General features: G+C 49.6%; 1 protein-coding gene across 4 annotated transcripts in view; it reads right to left on the bottom strand.

Moving 5' to 3' along the window:
- Nucleotides 1–3,073: 3,073 nt before the first annotated feature.
- Nucleotides 3,074–12,097, bottom strand: part of FRMPD1 (FERM and PDZ domain containing 1) — a 108,896-nt gene continuing 99,872 nt past the window's right edge. For all 4 annotated transcript variants that reach the window (XM_061425696.1, XM_061425698.1, XM_061425697.1 and 1 more), the window contains 3 exons: nucleotides 11,241–11,388; nucleotides 8,302–9,108; nucleotides 3,074–5,589 (listed from right to left, as the gene is read on the bottom strand). In XM_061425696.1, coding sequence (XP_061281680.1) covers nucleotides 3,206–5,589; nucleotides 8,302–9,108; nucleotides 11,241–11,388 — 3,339 coding nt within the window. In that variant the 3' untranslated portion in view covers nucleotides 3,074–3,205. The remainder of the gene's footprint in view (nucleotides 5,590–8,301; nucleotides 9,109–11,240; nucleotides 11,389–12,097) is intronic.

Here is a 12,097-nt window from a genome sequence, read left to right as displayed (position 1 = left end):
CAAATGAATCTAGCCTCTGGCCACTCTCCCTCCTTCATCTCATCTCACAAATCCACAGGGAAACTGACTCTCAGAAACCTAAAGTGTCTTGTCCAAGCCTTGGCCTGATAAAAACTATCAGCCACTCTTTATTTTTGCAGTCTTAGATGTCTCATCCTTTTGAGAGACCCTACCCTGAATGAGCCTGAAATATCTACTGTCCAAGAAACCACAGCCTTGTTGGATCTGTCCTTGGCCCCACAGTTTTCCTCTTTTCTTTCCACAACTTCTCCAGCACCTCCCACTCCCAGTCCAAGCCTTAATCCATCCTTTATCTGCCAGTGGAACAACTTGTAAAATACTGAAACCAAACATGATTTCCTCCCTCAGAAGGCTTTTTTCTGAAACCCAGCTCTAAAGTCTCTTCTTTGCTCAGAAGTTGGCCTTGGCTTTGTACTCAGCAGGACTTGAAAATTGGCTAAAATGGTCTTCAGTGGCTCCCACACCTACCAATCCATGCACCTTGAACTCAGCTGTACTGAACACCTTTCCTGTGAGCTCATGGCCACTTCCCCACAGAAAAGAGCACCTGGCTGGTGTAATTGCCCACCCTGCTCCGCCCCCATCCATTTACCAGATGACTATGTGTGTCCCGTACTCCCTCTCAGTGGTTTCCCTTTGTACTTGAAGGTAAAATTGAATCTTCCTAAGACCTTGCACAGTCTGGTTCCTGGATGTCCCTCCAACTTTATCTTTCACTCTTCTTCCAGCCTGCTGTGTTCCAGTCACATCCATCTTGAAATGATTAAAACACACAAAATGTTTCAATGATTTAAACAGTACTTTGCAAGTACTGTTCCCTTTTCTCTCACTTTTTAAATGCCTGGCTCCTTCTTACCCTTTCGGTTTCAGCTTAATCCTTCCCTCCTCAGAGAGACCTTTACTGATCCCTGCTAGGGAAGATAGGCTCATCCCAGCCGCATCTTGACACTCTTCATTTTGTTTATTTCACCTTCACCTATCATAAATCTTTTTTCTATCTTCCCTGATAATACATCTATCATGTAAATGATTATATTCCCAGTGGCACTGCACAGTGAATATTCGTCAACAGGATAAACAAATGAGTGATTTTTCACCTTTCCTGAGAATAACTTACCTTTCTATCTACTAAACCCAGGACCTGACACAGAGTAGCTGCTCAACAAATACTTCTTGACATACTGGTTCTATAATTAATGCTGCCGCCTACAGGAAGCGTTCCCTGATCACCAGGATTCAAGACCTGATTGCATTGAAGTCCTGAGCTCCTTCCCTAAGCTTGTGAATACATGGATTGTGTTCACATAAATTGGTCATGTAGCTCTTCATAGATGTCTGCTTGTGAAAGTATTCAAGTCCTGTTTAACATTATAACAATTTTTATTATTTCGATGTCCTGTTGTTCCTCCCTTTCATGGTCATGAAACCACTTCAAATCTGTTCTCAAGAGCCTTATTTAAATTTTGTTCAAAGTATTCTGTGAAAAGAAACAGGCCTCTAAGAAAATAAATCTTGTCCTGGCACAAGTACTGATTAACTGGTTACTAGTTAACAAGTAACTGATAACAGGTGATGGGAAGATTCTCCTCCCTTCTCCCCCAATACTGCTTTCCTTCTGATTGGCAAGAGCTTGGGTATGTCACTTAACACCCCCACCTTTGCTCTGCTTTTGCTGTGTGAAGGAGAGGAATTAGGAAGCCTCAGAGGAGAGGGCGCACTGAGCTCAAAACTAATCAGGAGCCCCACAGGGGTTTGAATAAACTCTGATAGCCCAAAGTCAGTGTCTAAATTATCTTTGGCCTGGACAGAGAAGTCGAGGGGAAAGGCATCCTAAGGGTATCTAGAAATCAGTTTTCCTGGAAACAAAATGCAGGAAAGGATTTCAGATGGGGAGAAGCATCCATAAACTTTGGGGATGATTACTAACTTTTATTGACCATTTACTAGTTTTTACCACGCAAAGTAGGCACTATTAATATCTCCGATATTCAGAATAGAAAACCAAAGCGCTGATAAGTTAGGTAGCCATGTCAAATCAAGGTCCCACCAAGATTAACAGGGATTAACTGGCTCAACTGGAATTAGTGAGAAAGGTACGGGATATATTTCTTTTGCTGTAATATTAGTCTTTAAAAGGCAAATCTAGATTCAGGATTTTAATATTTGCCTTTTTAGCTATTTAAAATGAATAGAAGTGACCTAAGTGAAGTGAAAGTCGCTCAGTCGTGTCTGACTCTTTGCAACCCTATGGACCATACAGTCTATGGAATTCTCCAGGCCATAATGGAGTAGACAGCCTTTTCCTTCTCCAGGGGATCTTCCCAACCCAGGGATCAAATCCAGGTCTCCTGCATTGCAGGCAGATTCTTTACCAGCTGCGCCACAAGGGAAACCCAAGAATACTGGAGTGGGTAGCCTGTCCCTTTTCCAGCAGATCTTCCTGATCCAGGCATTGCAGGCTGATTCTTTACCAACTGAGCTATCCGGGAAGCCCTAAATCGGATAGAGGGTACAGTCAATTTCAGGTCAAGCACAGAGCACTCCTGGCTGTGGGGGCCATGTAACCAAGGTGCTTACTGCCACCTAGTGGCAACCTATGCTCATTGCAGTGAGGCCACCAAGAATACCGGCCTCCAGGTAGAGGTGCTGCCAACCCTAACTTGTGAAGGTAGAATCTATCAGATATCACAGGTATTCACTCCTATTTGCAGAGGTTACTGCCAAATAAGTGTGCTGGGAGAGGTTAAAATGATTTTTCAGCGACTCCACCTTCCTCCCCTATCCCTGCCTTCTTGGGACAGAATGTGACTTCTTGCTTCCACACTCACAGAGTATGCTCCTCCTAGGGTACACACATTACTGATGGCAATCTGCTTCTCTGTACCCACCCAGAGGGGCTATGAGCATCCTGGCCAGGGGCAGGGACTTGTCTTACTCATCTTTATGAATAAGATCCTAGTACATGCCCTGACTAGAGGAGGTATCCAGTGAATGTTTGTTGAATGAATAACAGTGAATGCTTTTGACCCAAACTTGTCATCACTTTGTAGAATTCAGGCAAAGATTAAGCAGTAGTTTATTTGAATACTTTAAATAGTAAACATTTGAGAGGGGTGGGTAGAAGAATGGTAGACACCACTCGGGGAAGTCAGGGCAGAGCAGGGGGCCGGGGCGACTGGCCTGCTCACAGGGCAGTGGAGGCCCGGAACTTCTGGGTCAAACAGAACACGGAGGCCGTGAGGGCCGTGCACTGACGGGCCAAGAGTTTCACGCTCAGGTCATGGTAGCCTCTCTCACAGGTCAGCTTAGCAGCCTCCACAAACTGATGGTAGGTGTACACCACATCCCTCAGGTTCCCCGCTGCCTCCCTGTGGCGGGTGGAGCAGCGGCTGCAGTCTGTGAACTGGAAGCACAGGCCGGCCAGCTGGACCAGGTGCTGGAAGGTGTCCCGCACAGCACTCTGCATCTCCTCCGGGGTCTGGTCCATTCTGATCACGTGCTGACAGCTCGACAGGAGCTTTTGGGAGCCCATGCAGAGGCGGCTCCGGCTTTCAGAAAAGTGCCAGGTGCACTTCTCGGGGGGGTGTTTATTCCCATTCCCCCAGGAAGCTTCTAAAATGTCCTGTAATTCCAGCAAGCTCTCCATGAGTTGGATGAAGCCCTCAGGGATGCTGGCAGGGGCAGCTTTCAGCTGTGTTAGAGCCCTGGAGCAGTACTCCGGCCAGATGTGGCTGTTCCTCGATGGGAGCTCAGCACTGCAGCTGTGGGCCCGGGCAGGCCTCCAGGGCAGAGCCAGCCAACTTCCTGAAGAGGGCGGTGAGGTGAGGGGGGCTGTAGGACATGCTTCCAAGTCTCTGTCTTCCTCCTCTGTCTCTGGCTGCAGGCCAGGGAAGCACGTGGCATAGGAGAACTGGCAGCTGCACTGCTCCATGCCCATCCTGGGGGCCACGGTCTCATTCACACCTGCAAACCCCAAAGATGGGGCTGTCCTGAGACTGTCAGAACCTTTAGGATAGCTCTCTGGGGCAAAGCACAGAAGAGACTTCTCAGCAGGAAGGCAGATGCTAGGCCTTTTGCCTTCACTTTCTGGCACCGGAAAATGGTTTGAACCTTCTAAGTGGGGCTCCTCTTGGGGACATGGTAGTGGCTCCGGCAGAGCAGGCCCTGGATTCAAAGAGACGTGCTGGGGAATGTCCCTAGGGGTGGTGTCTTCCCCTGTCACATGATTAGATGGCTCTGCCTTGACCTCCTCTAGAGAGAAGGCTGATGAAATGGTCTGGTCCCTAAGCAAGAAATCTGAATTAAAATCCAACTCTGCCGATAGTTTTTGTTCTTGGGCCTGGCAGGCTTGACCTGGGATTTCTCTGCTTTGTCCTTGGGGTTCTGTAGGGGAACTTGGTGGGGTCTGCTCAGTCCCTGTAACAGGAGTCTCCAAGAAGAGGGAGGCTACCATGCCACCAGCTGGAGCACTGACACCAGTAGTCTGTGGAAGAACATCCAACCCATCAACTTTGGGGTCACCTGGATCCTTCCCAGACTCATCATGAAATAAGCTGGTGTCATTTTTGTTTGTAACTTCTCTACCATGTTCCAGAGATAGTTGTCCTTGTTGCTCCTCCTTTGCAGGGAAAGAAGCCATCGTCTCTTCCGAATTTATTCCACAGTCATCACTTTTAGGTCTGTCTTGAGAAGACAACAAAGGCTCTGTGTCCTGGGGGGCAGTTTCTGGCATAGGATTTATAAACAGAGATCCCAATCCTGTTTCCAACTGAACTCCTCCCAGCTCCAGTGTGTCTCCTTGAGCAATAGTATGTGGCCCTGGGCTGACGGTCAGGCAGACTCTGTCTGGGTTCACATCAGCACTGGAAAGGGACAAGGTGCTGTTCCCAAGCTCCATGGTGAGTTCTTGGGGGGCACTGCCATTCAAGTCTTGAAATGGAGATAAGGTCTGGGGAGGCCCTGCCTGAGCAGTATCTGGGCCAGATGAGCCTGGGTTGAGACCGTGAGGGGTGTTTGCTGGGGAACTGGTGACATTGGAGGTCAGAGGGGCAATCCCAGAATTCTCTTTATGGTTAGGGTCAATCCGGAGGCGAATGGCAGAAATAGATGACACTCGAGAGTCAATGACAGATTTGGTTTCCATGGTCTCTGGCTCCATCTCCATGGCCCGGGAGGCTGGGTTTTTGCTCTTGGTCTCCCTCAGGGGAGTCAGCAGCCCCAGGGCCTTGGTCTCCAGGACGCCAGGCTCACCCTGCACGTCTTGCAGCGAGGACACGGTTGGGGAGGGCGCACCGAGGGCCAGGTAGGGCTCCCGGTTGTAGTAGCACACGTCGTCCACACTCTCCAGGGAAGCTGATGCCACCAGGGGGAAGGAGACCTGACAGGTGTGGTCAGTCTGCAGGAAAGACCTTCTTTTCCTCAGGGTCTTGGCATACTTCTTCACCCCTCCCCTTCTGTTTGGCTCTCTTCCATCTGGCCCAGGATTCAGGCTGACCTCAGGGCTGCAGGGGCTGGCCTCATTCTGTGATCCCATGGCACTGGTTTCTACAGCAGAAGCAGCTCTGAGCCCTGAGAAACAAGAAAGGAAAAAGAAGATGAAAAGCAGAATAACAAAGAGATGTGTATATCTTGGGCTCAGGATGCAGGATGGCCTGGGTTTGAATCCTGCCTGGGCCGTGTAACCTGGGGCATGTTAAACCTTGAGCTCCTCAGTTTCCTCTTCTGAAAGACAGGGATGGGCACTGTGGTAGATGTGTTTTGATTCCGGGTTGCCCAACATCCATTGCCTTGTCTTTTGGTCAACTTCCTTTCAGGAGATGACATCTCTCCAACAATTATAGGCTGCTGAAACTATTAATGAAAGAGCCCTATCCATATCAGCCAAGTGGTCAGAGGTATGAGCTAGAAAGTCAGTCACAAAATTTCCTAAAATTTCAAACTCAAACACATTGATAGAAAAAAAAAAAAAAAAACCAGTACAACCCATTCTTTGCAGCCACGGAATCCTAACAGTACAATGAGGAATCCTGCTGCCTAGCCTCCTGGTCTGGTATCTCTGCCTATGTCAGAATCAGGGCTTCACCTCTGCTGGCAATTCTCTAAGCTATCTGACATCCTTCCAACACTATTTCACTTTCTCTCATTAACCCAAGTCAGGCAGTACCAGTACACTGCCATGCTGGATAGATGACTTAGTACATATCAGGCTCCTAGCACAAGCCTATGCCTAGTGGGTGGTCACTAAAGGAAGCCTGTGCCATTACTGTTACAATCATCACCACAGGGTGAGCGTTCTGAAGGAGCTTTCTTTTGACAAAAAGTGACTGCAACTCTCAGTCGCGGGCAGGAGGGATCTTGTGCATACCGAGAAGGATCATTCTGAAAGGAGAAACACTTCTATGAAGAAGTCCTGGGAATCAGCCAGAAGGAATTAGGATCACAGGCTAATGCCTGAGAATCAGAGGGCTCTTATACTCGGACCGTTTTTTTTCCAACCTGGCTGAACCTTATTAAAAGCCTCATCAAATCCTATGCTGCTCCTCACACCTCCTAAAGCAGAATCTTTGAGTCTGGGTCTAGGAATTTATAGTATTTGACTCAGGCCCCTTGGGTGATTTTGATGCCCAGACACCTTTTGAAGTTGCTGCTCTGCTCTAGGCCCCTTCAGCCACTGGCCAAGGGTGTTTCTGAAGCTTAAAAAAGGGAGAGGCTCTCACAGTGAGTCAGCGGCCCAAGCAGACCCTGGGCCCCTGAGTCCCAGGTCTGGGCTGCCTCCCCAGCACCTCACTGGCTCTCCATGAAAGAGGAAGTGTCCAATGCGGACCTTATCTCCCTGACTGGACTCCCACAAAGGAAGGCCTTGAGTGATGGTCTGTTTCACCTCCATCATGTCTCCAGCACAATGGCTGGCCCAGCGGGACAAGACTGGAGGCATGGATGGCAGCTGACTGTGTTCTCTGGGGAGCAGTGTGCAACCCGGCCATGGGTTTCTACTAATCAGTTCATGAAATCAGGGTAGGTGGTGGAAAGGGCATTCATTCATCCATCTAGCAGCAACTGCCAGGAATTCTGTGGCAGGGCACAGAGGTGAGTGTCAAATGCACCGTTCCCACATCACAGAAGCTTTTGCTTTAGTGAAGGAGAGAAATATCCATACAAAAAATCACACAAATAAATATGCAGCTACAGGCAGGAAGCACCCAAGGTGTGTGATGGGGGTGGGGAGACCTCATCCTGGCAGTCTGGTTAATATTCCCAGAGGAAGCGAATGTCCAGGTGGGGCCTGAGAGATAGAAGGGCAGCAGCAGCCAAAGGTGAGGGTAAGGAGTGTTTCAGGTAGACGGAGCGGCATGTGCAAAGGCTGGAGGCAGGAAAGAACCGGGCACTTTTAAAAATGCCAAGGAGGTCTGTGTGGCAGGAATGCAGGAAGAGGGCTCAGGGGGAAGGAGAGAGACACCGAGGCCATGTCACAGAGGGCCTCGAGAAACCTCACAGGGGCTGCTAAGGAGTTGGCCTTTCTCCCACAAGCAATGGGAACCCACTGGAGGACAGGGAGCAACAGGAAAGGGCTGGGACACAGAAGAGGGCTCACAGCTGCCTCCGCTCTTAGTAGGTCACTCTTAATGTCTGGGTGCCATTTTCCAATTTTTTTTTTCCTTCAGAGTGCAGTGAGAGAGAGGGAGAGAGAGTGTATGTTTGAGTGTGAGTGTGAGTGTGTGTGTGTGTATGTAAATGTTCTGCAAGGACCTCAGGTCAGCTTAGGAAGTCATTCTATGAGTAAAGACACCCCACACTCTTTGTGGAGGAAAGAATGAGGAATCTGATCTTCCCACCTATGTCTGAGTCCCTTAAGGACCACCAGTGGCCTGCCAGTTAGGTTCTTTTTGTTTTAAGGCCTCATTTAAAGCTTCCAGGTCAACAATAGCACAGCTGCTTCCCTCTACTGGGTGCTCATATCAGACCTTTTCTTTCTCTGTGAATTTTGTCCATCTCACAAGGCCTGGCCCATTTGCTGCCTCTTCTGGGAAGCTTTCCCTGATTCCCACTGTAGAATTAATGCCACCCATCTCTGCCTGTCCACAGTTCTCTGAACCTCCCCTGTAGCCCTTACTTGAAGTTGGGATGCCCACAACGTGGTCCACTGAGCCCAGGGAGCCCACCTCAAAAGAGAATGAGCACCCATGCTTCACCCAAATGTTTTCCCCTCAGGCTTGCACACTGCCCTCCCTGGGGACTGAGGAGCTGCCTGCACGATCCACAGACCTGCCAGGGAGGGCTCACCTGAGAGGGCCTCTGGGGGTGTGAGCTTGTCAGCTGCATCATAGTATTCCTCGTCGGAACTGCCATCCTCCAAGGCCAGTGGCAGGCCTGGGGCCAGGGCTTGCAGCACGGAGCTGGACGGGGCCTCAGACCCTCCCCGCTGGCCCAGGGCTGCCGTGCCCCCACCCTGCCGGGTAGCTGTGCTATCAGAGCTGTTGCTCAGGTGGCTGGCGGGGGAGACGTTGGCGCACAAGCTGTAGTAGTCAATCCGGCTGCCCTCATACAGCCTGGGGTCCAGCCTGAGTGCATTCAGTTCCGGCCCCCAACTGAAGGCCTCAGGAGCAGGACTCTCAGAAAACTCTGTCTTCTGGCTCTGAGGGTTGGCTCTCTGGGCCAGGTCCAGGAGACAGAGGAAGCCACCGGTTTCAACCCTGCTTCTCTCCTCCTGGCTGTCTGAATCAAGACTCTCCGGGAAGCCAGGCAAGCCCAGGTGGAAGAAGCCGGACCTGCTGGAAGAGCAGGCATCCAGGTCATCCTCCTCCAGAGCGTCCATGGACTCACTGGAGCCGCTGGTCCTGCAGCCTCGGCTCTCGGTGTTGGCCGAGTCAGATGCCTCAGATTCGGCACTGTCTGTTGTGCTGCTGGCCCCGCAAGTGCTTGGGCCTTTCCCAGCCACTGCAGGCGTGGAGCTGTCCCCAGGAGGCTGCTCTTCTTCTGTAAGTGGTCTGCAGGGGCCCAGCTTCGGCAGGCATCTGTCAGAGAAGGGCTCCGGCACGCAGTCCACTTCGGATGACTCCTCGGAGTCACTGCAGGCCCTGGACTCGTAGCCTGACACAAGAGTTATGTGACAGGATTAGGGGACTGGCAGCTGCTCACATGTCCACCCGCCCCCACTTTGCCTGCCCTCTTACTTTGCAGATGAGAGAACAGAGGTCCAGCAGGATGACAGGCCTGGACCATGCTACACTGACTGACACGGGATCCACAGGACTCCAAATTTCCACGTTCTCCACACAACTGTCAAGTCTCCTTCCCCACATCTATAAGCCACCTAAAGGAGACAGGATTACCTCCACCTCCAAGGAGATCTATCTGTTTATGGAAACAGCCGGGTATTTAGGTGGTTTGCTACAGCTCTCCTAAAAATCTCAGCTCTGTCCTGACTGGGTATCAAAATCAGACAGGGAATCATATTTAAAAAACAACAATAACATATCCTTGGACCTCATCCTGATGTATTGAGTCTAAAAGCTAGGGAGTGGAGCCTGAGAATCTGTATTTTTACTAACTTTATGGGGGTCCTGAGGCTGCTAGGCTGGCATCATTCTGAAGCCTGGCCTAGCGACCCACTGGTGCTACAGAGCTTTTAGAAAAGTGAAAAGTGACCCACTGCTGGTACTTGGAAGGATTCATGGTGAGAGGGTTGGGGGGCATTGAGCCAGGTCTCAAACTGCGCATGCACCATAAACCTCCAGGTGCCATCTGTTTTCAACTTCTCTCTGGGGACTTCCCTGGTGGTCCAGTGGTTAGTGCTCCATGCTTCCACTGCAGGGGGGAAGGGTTTGACCCCTAGTCAGGGAACTAAGATACTGTATGCCATACACCACAGACAAAAAAAAAAAACAACCAAACAAACAAACCCACTTCTCTCTGATCACATCACATTGTATTTAAACCTCTGATGGTTTCTCTTGCCTAAAGGGAAGAACCTAAGCTCTCCTACTGAGGTTGGGGGCTCTCACAGGGTGACCCTCAGCAGCCTGGTCCCCCTCTCACAGTGCAGGTCCCACCCTTCCTCAGCAGCCTGCTCGCTCACTGCAGCCTTCCCCAGGCTCTAGCTACTACAGAGAGCTTTTCAGCCTTCATGCCTCCATTGTGTCCCTCTGCTTCAAAGGATCACTCTTCCCCTCTTTGCCTGGGTAACTTCATCATGTTCGTCATAACCTATTACAAACAGGCTGAAGTAGGCCTCCTGTGACCACCTCACCAGGCCTCCACAACAGCATGGCTCCATGGGGTGCCGTCTCAGAGGCATCATCCCTTGTTAATAAGCTGTGTTAAAGACAGAGGGAACAAGTACAGGAAATGCTTCACTTCTGAATTCTTAGTTTCCTATTAGCCAATCTCTGAGATTACTTATGCTTGTCTTATCCACATGGAGGAAATGCCATACGATGGTGTGCTACTGAGCACCTCTCCCCACCTCCATGTCCAGTGACAGCATGTCAGGGGCTTGAAATTTTATCTTTGACAGTAAAACAAGATGTCACTTATTTGTTTAGAAAGTATAGCTGACACGGTGGGAGTGTTTATGCCACTGCCAATGTTTAGGCAATTGCTTCAAATCAGGGTTCTGTTTCATTTTGTTTCTTCCCCTGCAGAGACAGTTGTTAAACATTTATCAGCAAACCGCTGGGAAGAATGCTGCGTCAATAGTGCGGAGGCAAAAGCCTGGTGGAAACTGGGAAAATGTTCACCTAATGTGGCCTCCCCTACTTCATTCCTTATGTCATATGATTTTTAACTTCTATCTCCATGTACCCTGTTCTTATAAACATGTAAGGCAGAGAATTTTTATTATAATTCAAGAGAAGCAAAAGAGGCATGAGATGAGAAGCTAGGTCAGCTATACTTTCTAAACAAATAAGTGACATCTTGTTTTACTGTCAAAGATAAAATACTGTGGATCTTGGAGATGATTTTAGGTAATACTACAGGGAATCAGAGACCTTCCACAGCCTTGCTTGGCTTTATGGGACTCTCAGGTACAAAGAAATCCTCTCTATTTAGGATTTTGGAAAGATCAGCTGTTTACCCAGAAATGAATGGAGAAACAGCTCTCACCCTCTTGAGTGGAAGCCTCCGCTCCACTCAATGCACCATCCCCTTTTAGGCTACCTTGACCCTACAAGGCAGTGAAGTGGGCCTGTCCTTCCTGGGTCCAAGCCTCAGCACCTCACCTTCTTCAGCAGACACCCGGTGCACCTGCTGTTTGTTTCCAGGCCAGAGGAAAATGGAGGTCACTGGGTCGACAAACAGCCTGTAGTACCCAGCAATCAGGCAGGCTAGGTCTTTCGCACTGTTGGATTCCAGCAGCAAAGTCAGAACCTTTGAAGGTAAAGAGGCTCTTAAGCGTATAAAGGGCTAAGGCTGGCAACAAGGGACACAACGTCTGAAGGCTGGCAGCAAGCAATAGAAAGGGCAATCAGGCCATGTGGGGCCCATGAGAGATTTCAGGTAAATCCAACCACGGTCCATAGACAGGCCCCCTGGTGTCCTGACAATATACCTGTCCTCACCTACAAGATTTGAAATGAGTATGCACACACACAGCCACACAAGCACTCACACATGCGGTGGGTTCCTCCCAACCAGTCTCCACAGTGACTATCCTTCTATCCCAACCACCCCACCCTGCTCATTCATGCTATGGGACCTCTTCAAGACCTGACCTAGAGAAGAAAAAGGAGCAGGATCGAGTAGAGAAGGAAGGAGAGGGGGATAAGAAGAATGAAGCACCAGTCCTGTGCATGTTGGGATTAAGTCAAAGGAAGCAGGATAAATGTAGGACCTTCCAGAGAGGTACAGGAAGTACCCTATACCACTGATCTATTTTAATTGCCATCACCCAAAATCTTGGGCAGCCATTCTGGTCTAATGTATGTGATAATACCCTCTGGTGCTCCCATCTAGGTTGCTGAACCTGTCAGGAAAGTACACGGTCAAGCTCAGTTTACAGAAAAAAAAACCTTTTAGGACTTGCCTGGGAAAATGTACCCTGTTCATTACTTTCCCTTTGATGGGACAGGATGGACAA

Source organism: Bos javanicus, chromosome 8 (genome assembly GCF_032452875.1).
Source record: "Bos javanicus breed banteng chromosome 8, ARS-OSU_banteng_1.0, whole genome shotgun sequence".
Classification (NCBI taxonomy): domain Eukaryota; kingdom Metazoa; phylum Chordata; class Mammalia; order Artiodactyla; family Bovidae; genus Bos; species Bos javanicus.
The sequence above is the reverse complement of the archived record's forward strand: the minus strand, read 5'-3'. Positions and strand labels throughout refer to the sequence as shown.